General features: G+C 42.8%; 1 protein-coding gene across 3 annotated transcripts; it reads left to right on the forward strand.

The window, feature by feature from the left end:
• Positions 1 to 424: 424 nt before the first annotated feature.
• Positions 425 to 6,764, forward strand: aoc1 (amine oxidase copper containing 1). Of its 3 annotated transcripts, none has more exons than XM_085418045.1 (6): positions 425 to 688; positions 2,045 to 2,166; positions 2,368 to 3,906; positions 4,372 to 4,660; positions 5,153 to 5,285; positions 5,773 to 6,762. In XM_085418045.1, exons 3-6 carry the CDS (start codon positions 2,370 to 2,372, stop codon positions 6,040 to 6,042), a joined length of 2,229 nt encoding a protein of 742 aa, XP_085274171.1. In that variant the 5' UTR covers positions 425 to 688; positions 2,045 to 2,166; positions 2,368 to 2,369; the 3' UTR covers positions 6,043 to 6,762. The 3 variants fall into 3 exon arrangements, with proteins under 3 accessions (XP_085274171.1, XP_085274170.1, XP_085274169.1); XM_085418044.1 differs by lacking the exon at positions 425 to 688 and adding an exon at positions 1,730 to 1,820; XM_085418043.1 differs by lacking the exons at positions 425 to 688; positions 2,045 to 2,166 and having other exon boundaries at positions 2,203 to 3,906; positions 5,773 to 6,764.
• The last annotated feature ends 1,086 nt before the right edge of the window (positions 6,765 to 7,850 follow it).

A 7,850-nucleotide genomic window follows, 5' to 3' on the forward strand; every position in this document is an offset into this window, starting at 1 on the left:
TGTTTGTCAGAGCCTAATCTTGTAAAGACAGGCGTTTCTAGAAGGATGATTGGGGGAATTTATTCAATGAAGCATGTCAACAGACATGGGAACTGAAAGTTTTTAGAATTAATGTAATCCCCAGCTAACCTTTTGACCGTAAGCCAAGACGATCAAACACAGCTGTCACCACAGCTGGGTTCCGAGGAAAGTGAAAATAAGCTACTGGCATACATAAAACAATGTGTCCAATGGACTCGTTTACGCTGGAAATACAGTGTGCTTTGACGGGAAAAAGTGGGCTCACATATGTTATCATCGTCAACTACGGGAAAAGCTGAGAGAGAGACCCGGGGGGTGGGGGAATACCAAAGGTTTATCAGACCCTGTGAACCTTTGGTATCCGGGGTCTGATACTGTGCTGGCACCATGACAGGATCTGCAAAGCTCTTGAGGAAAAAACTGTTATTCCACTGTACTGAAACCATCTGGAATAGATATAGATAATTTTAGGACAAATGGTTCACTTACTTTCTTTAAAAGAAGGTATTAAATTGATTAGAATTACAGCTGAGTAAATTATTATAAAAGCTGTTTTTTCCCGTTGTGTTCTTCCAGTGTATCAACTTTGTTTTCTTCAGAGACGATCAGTTGTTGTTCAAATGTAGCAAAACCCCCCGAAAAACAACAGATGTGATTTCTCAGGACTGTAAGTACGAAAAATCGATCATGCATTCAGCATTATGTTCCCAGTAAATGTATATGTCTGTATGGGAAACGTACTTATATAAAAGAAGAGCTAATATTCAACAATTTAAAGAGCTGATCCCTCATTTTGTTGGGAAACTGGCTCAGTGTCATTTGTCTTTAGTTTTTCCCCCCAAGCATTCTAGTCAAAAGTGATAAGATAAGAATGACTAAACTGTTGGACAACGTTCAGTATGTAGATGTATTTGTACAAGTGTGGGAAATTCCAGATAACATGCTGCTGCAAAGGAGACGGTTGATAAAATATTTTTCATTTTAGCAAAGGGCGATTCAACTTTTTTACCTTTCACTCTAGCTCCAGCGTCGGCCACTTGAGAGAAAGTTAAAGGACAAAGTCCACCTCTCAGTAAATGAATTGCAAGTTGCGAAACATCAGTCACAACCATTGTCTGCAATGTTATAACGAAAGAGGCGAACGCCGGGCAAACGACTCCACAAAGTGTACACGCTTTCCGCTGTGCGATGCAACAACCATGTACATTAATCACATGGCAGATTTGGGATTTTCCAGTTTTCAAAGCTGTGCTCCCTGCACTGATGTCACGTAGCTGCCAGATAAGTGAATATAGTCTTTAATCTTCTGACAACATTGGAATATGTTTTGTATCCCTGTCATACTAGCTATTTATTTAGTGGTGATGAAGTGGCTCTCCTTCACCAAACCATGTCCTGTACATCTAAGCAGGATTTCACAAACCCTTCAAATTCCTTCATATCAAGTGAAAACATTTTCAAAGGCCTCTTGCAAAAGCATAACATCCAGCTGCAGTTAATTCAGAACTCGTTCTGTACTGTTTGTCTTCAGTTTTTCTTTATGTGCTTTTCGTGTGTCCTTTATGTTTCTCGTCCTCGTCCAAAGCACCATGAATTGCCTTGTTATTGCAAGGTGCTTACCTTGCCTTTGAAGGATCAATTATTTAAAGAATCACGTTTACAACCCGCTGACAGCCAATCAGCCTCTTTCACTGCAAAATCAGAGGTTAAAGACTAGTAACGGTACACTGACGCGATCATTTGCTGAAGCAGAGGGACGGACTGTACAGCCTCGCCTTACATCAGGAGCAGGACTACAGGTACTGTCGCTGATTTATTTCTTTTTCCTTGATATGAGGCTGCAAATGGTTTCCAAGGAAGCAAGAATCTACTCCACGCGTCACTTGTCGCACTGTTACATAAACTCCATTATGCAAGCACAAGCACGAGTGACTTAATGGGAATTTTGATATTTAAATAAGCACTGATTTGTCAGTGTCCTTTGAAAGAGCACTCAATGCTGCTGTTTCTGTTTTGTGTGCAGCATAAACTAGGCAGGGCGAACGGAGGGAGGGACAGCAGTGTGTTGCAACTGGGGCTGATACAGTTTGCGTGAATGAGGGAGAACTGCCTTATCCAGCTGTGAAGAGAAGAAGAGGAATCAAGGTGAGAAAGGCTTTTCTTTTGCATTCTGTTGGGGAGTATGGCACTCTGCTTTGTCTTTCTGCTCATTGCAAATATACACAAGAGCTATAAAAGAAAAGTTATTTGAGTGTGGATAAGGAGCAATGAAGCTGCAACTGCATACATGATTTGCTGTAAGACCTGTAAAATCTCTAATGGAGCCTCACCATCTTGCCCTTACAGCCATGAAGTCTCTCTGCCTGCTGCAGCTCGTGTGCTTGGCTGGTTGCATTGCTTCCAGATCCAGAGAATGGGCTCATCATGGTGCGCCCATATTTGCTGACCTCACGGTGCACGAGATGAAAGCTGTGCGGGCCTACCTGCACGGTATTCCAGAGATGGGGCTTACTAACGCTCGTAGCAGGGCTCTGAATAAGAACAGTATCCTACTGATGGAACTCCATTTACCCAAGAAGCATGAGGCCCTAAAAGCTCTGGACCGTGGACACGCCAAACCCCCACGCCAAGCTCGGGTCATTATCCAGTTTGGAAACCAGGCCCAGCCCAACATTACCGAGTATATTGTCAGTCCTCTGCCGTCCCCAACATCCCACGAAGTCAAGACTTTCAAAGGGGCAAAGCCCGTAACGTTTGAGTCCAGACCTATTACTGTGGTAGAGTATGACTATATCAATGACATCCTCAAGAAGATCTCAAACAAAGCTCACAAACTCCTGTTTGAGACCACAGGAGGGTTTTCTTATAGCAACTGCTCTAACCGTTGCCTGACGTTCTCAGACATAGCCCCTCGCGGGCTGGATCCAGGGGAGAGGAGAACCTGGATCATGTTGCAGAAGTTTGTGGAAGGTTATTTCATCCACCCAATTGGATTTGAGGTACTCGTCAACCACCAGGACCTGGATCCGGAAAAGTGGACTGTTGAAAAGGTTTGGTACAACAGCATGTATTTTGACAGCGTCGAGGAACTGGTAGAAAAGTATGAATCAGGGGAAGTGGAAAAGCTGAAACTACCTGATCACAGCGATGACGATTTTTACTCTACCTACATACCTCGCGGTCAGATCAACACTCCCACGAATAAGCATGGGCCAAAGCTCGTTGAGCCTCAGGGGCATCGCTACCACATCGATCGCAACTTTGTTGAATATGCAGGATGGTCTTTTGCATATCGAGTCCGCTCATCTGCTGGGCTGCAAGTCTTTGATCTCCGTTTCAATGGAGAAAGAATCGCCTATGAGATCAGCCTCCAGGAAGCTATAGCCTTCTATGCTGGTGATACTCCTGCAGCCATGCAAACAAAGTACATCGATGCAGGTTGGGCAATGGGCACCTCGACTTTTGAGCTGGCACCAGGAATTGACTGCCCAGAAATTGCCACTTTTATTGACCTTTACCACTACTTTGATACAGACAAGCCTGTGCGCCATAAGAACGCTCTCTGTATTTTTGAGATGACAATGGCTATGCCTCTGAGGAGGCATTTTAATTCCGACTTTCAGGGGGGCTATAATTTCTTTGGAGGGCTGGAAAACACTGTGCTCGTGCTGCGGACAACCTCAACAGTTTACAACTATGATTATATCTGGGACTTCCTCTTCTACCCGAATGGGGTGGTCGAAGTGAAGGTCAGTGCCACTGGATACATCCACGCCACTTTCTTTACACCTAACGGCCTTCACTATGGTTCAAAGGTGTACAACTACGTGCTGGGTAACCTGCACACACACCTCATCCATTATAAAGTGGACCTGGATATTGATGGTGAGTATCATAGTGAAGTCACGTGATTTTTTTCTGTCTATCCTGCAACTAATTTAAGCATAAACACATTCTCTTTTTGCTTGCACACCCCCATAGAAACTGCTCAAATACAGAAATGAAAATAAATGCTGAGAATTAAGAGAACAAGACGCTTTGTGAAGTTGTTTGGCTTTATTATTCTAACACACACAGCACAATGTGGCCTCAGTTCACTGATAATGGCAAAAAGGCACCTCTCTCTGAGCTATGACTAAGCCTTTTACAGATGCCGTGCCAGATAAATAGGCTTTGTGGACTTTACCCATCATTTGATCTTGGCTACGCGACACGTTTAAGTGAATAACTAACAACATCTTGTATTGATGTGGACAACTCTGTTACACCTAGAGATTTCTCATGCAAAATCAATATTTTTGTAGAGGCATCACCAGACCAGACTCTCCTGACAGCTCTTTCCCCTCTCAGGTCGAGAAAACAGCTTTGAGACCCTGGATCTCAAATTTGTGAACTTCACAAATCCGTGGAGCCCAAAGCATTTCATCGTCCAGTCCAAGCTCCACAGGACAGAACACAGGACCGAGCGATCGGCCGCCTTCCGCTTTGGCAAAAAGTTTCCCCGCTACGTGCACTTCTACAACCCCAATAAGAAGAATAAATGGGGCCACCAGAAGGGCTACCGGATTCAGTTTAACTCACATGCACACAGTGTCCTCCCGAGAGGCTGGAGAGAGGAGAATGGCATCAGCTGGTCCAGGTAACATGTTGTTTCCTTGACTAGGTATAATCAGTTATTCATTTCTATGCATAAAAACAACTTGAAAAAACCATAAAGATGTTAGAAATGAATTGATGAGCCAGGCAAATGTGCTGATACAGGTGAAATCACTGATCACAGTGTATGAATGCGGCCAGCTGTGGTACTTTCCCACTTGGTCTTTATGTTGATAATGAGAAAAATACTCATTATTTCCTCCTGGTGGAAATGCTCTGAATGTAGCCACTGTGCATCTTCGTGCTGAACTCACATACTTGGCATTCATCTAACTCGCTGTATGATTCTCCCAAATCCACATCTGTGACTCCTTTAACATACAAATATAAAAACGTACCACTCTTACAGACATTACTACAAGTTCATACAAGTAGGTGCTCACAGCACAAGGCGGCACTTTGTCTCTATGTTTTCTTCACCTGTCATCTGTCAGAATGACAGACAAATGTTTCCTGGTGAAATGTTTCCGCCTAGATATCCTCTGGCTGTGACACGTCATAAGGATAGCGAAGCTACCAGCAGCAGCATATACACCCAGAATGACCCATGGGAACCTGCGGTGTCCTTTGAGAACTACATCCGCAACAACGAGGACATAGTCAATCAGGTGCAGTAGCAAACCTCGATCCACGTATACCTTATTGTCCCATATTTCCACACTGTGCTAACCTCAGCATGAAGTTAAACTGAGAGCTTTCTCATCGAAAATAAACCTGAAATATATTCCACAGAAAAAGCCAACATTAATAATGTTGTTTAAATCTACTTTTTTAGGACAAACACATCTCAGTGCTCGCTAACAGGTTTAGCAAGCTCCAGTAGCTTAACCGATACAGTCACCTATCTCAAATGTAATTCACATCCTGTTTTTACTGGTTTCAGAGAGTAACTATGTAATGAGTCACAATACACTGATGGACAGCGTCCTTCTAAGAGTTTATGTCGTTAGTTTAGCTTTTCTCTTTTCAAAAGAATCATTCATCATCACAGTAGCTCAAGAATGACACACGTTCTTTCGTTTGGCCTTTAAGTAGATAAAAAAAAACAGCTAATCTGAGCACTATAGTAAAAATTCCACGGTCTTTTGCATGCAGGACCTGGTAGCCTGGGTGACAGTGGGTTTCCTACATGTGCCTCACTCAGAGGACATCCCCAACACTGCAACTCCGGGAAATGCCGTGGGCTTCTTTCTCAGGCCTTTCAACTTCTTCAATGAAGACCCTTCCGTGGCGTCCAGAAGCACCGTCATTGTCCGGCCAGGCCAAGACGGCAAGCCCAAGATCCAGAGATGGACACCCGAGGTCATAGGTCACTGTGTGACAGATCAGCCTTTCTTCTACAACGGCACTTATGCAGGAGTCTAAAAGTGGTTGACACATATCATCTTTATTAAAGAAAACTGAAACAATTGCATAAATGTACATGTAGTCACAGTAATTTGTTGCCAGATTATAAAAGTGGCACTTAAATTCTATTCTGTGTTTCATGCAGTCTTGTTTTTTACTGCCTCAAATGAAGATCAAATGAGCTAAATATTAAAGTATGTATAACACCAGCTCGACCCACTCATGTAATACGGCAGTGGTGTAGAAGCTGAGCCTCGAGTGCTCTGATAATCCTCCGATGCGTCGCCATGGATGAGGTTTAGCAGCAGCGGGTATCCAGGATGCTGGATGCCCTGTATCCGCCCTGCTTGGTCTGAACTGCTACCCCCTCAGCGTGCTCTGCTTGCCCCCATGTCGGGAATGTTTTTGCTGAAAGACAAAAGGCCCCAGAAAGCAAACAGCCTGATTCCAGATCGTTCCCGGCAAACAGTGTGGGATACCACCTAGCTGCGGCGTTGCCCTTGGGAACCTGGCTTTCCATACAGTGCACATGTATCAGCAGCACATGTAAATGTGTTGGCCTTGTGTTATGGCATTTAAAAAAGTGCTACATAAAACTTCTTTAAATCATATTGTGTTTGATTTCATTTTGATTCAAACTGTTTACACTCAAGAGCAACCAATAAAAACAGGTGTTAAAACTCAATTCAATTCAATTTTATTTATGTAGCGCCAAATCACGGCGACTTTTGTTGTATCCATTGTATCCAACAATTGTATCCATTATCATGTTTGATATATAAAAAAGTATCAAAATGAGTTTGTCTGAAAGGTAAACTGTGGTTTTAGTTTGGGGAAAAGGTATCCAGACAACTGTCGTGAGGATTTTTGCATTTGAAAAGGAAAAAAAAGAGAAAACATTTAATGTGTGTGTGCTGAGGTTTAACAGGGCACACGGTAAAGGAGGGACGAGTGTGAAAGCTGTGGACAGCGTTAGAGGAGGGGACAGAGGAACAAGCATTCCTACAGCTATCCCCATAGCAATGACAGCTTTAACATCTGCAGTACTGAGCAATAACAGTGTGAAATTTGATTTCACACATTCCTCATGTAAAATTTATGCTTTCTTTGTTTCTTTTTCTTTCTGAAAGTACAGTTATACAAGACCCATGTGTGCTAAAATCTCTATATGAAATACCACGTTACTGTAAACAAAGGGTCAATCTGAATTTTAATACCTTGAAGGGAAGCCAACAAAAAATGAAACGATGAGAAGAAATGTGACATATATTTTGTTTCTTTATTACAACAATAAGTAAAGTATTAGTTTCTGAGAATAAAAACTCTCATTACTGTCGTTTAACAAAGAGAGGGAGATGCTGACCTGTTGCCATCTAGTGGTTTCTTGAATAGTTGTTCTGCTTCACGAGAATCATGACGTCGGGGTTGGATCAAAATGCTGACCCAGATGAGGCATAAAGCCCAAACTTCTTGTCTTATCTCTGATTTCCAACATTGCAGCGTTTATCCTGTTTTTCCTCTCATAACATCATGTTTCTCATTTATTGGTCTCATCTGTCCAGAAAAACATTTGTTGACACAGCCCTGTGATCTTTGCCATCATCCATCAGAGGCCTTTGGTTGTTTACAGGATGTTGTGTGTTCCTGTGACCTTTCAGAAGATTAAACTTGTTGTTCGAGCATGCATGCAGATCCCTTTGGGACCCACTTTTGCTTTTGAGATTCCCTTAGTTCTTCATGGCTGTTATGTAAATTTGAAGTTTCGTGAGGTTTAAATTTGCTTTTGCAAAGGAGCCAGATGTGCAACAGCAGTCTCTGTGCCTTTT

Source organism: Rhamphochromis longiceps, linkage group LG9 (assembly GCF_057381845.1).
Source record: "Rhamphochromis longiceps isolate RC_006_pf linkage group LG9, R_longiceps_female_GT1.1, whole genome shotgun sequence".
Lineage (NCBI taxonomy): Eukaryota > Metazoa > Chordata > Actinopteri > Cichliformes > Cichlidae > Rhamphochromis > Rhamphochromis longiceps.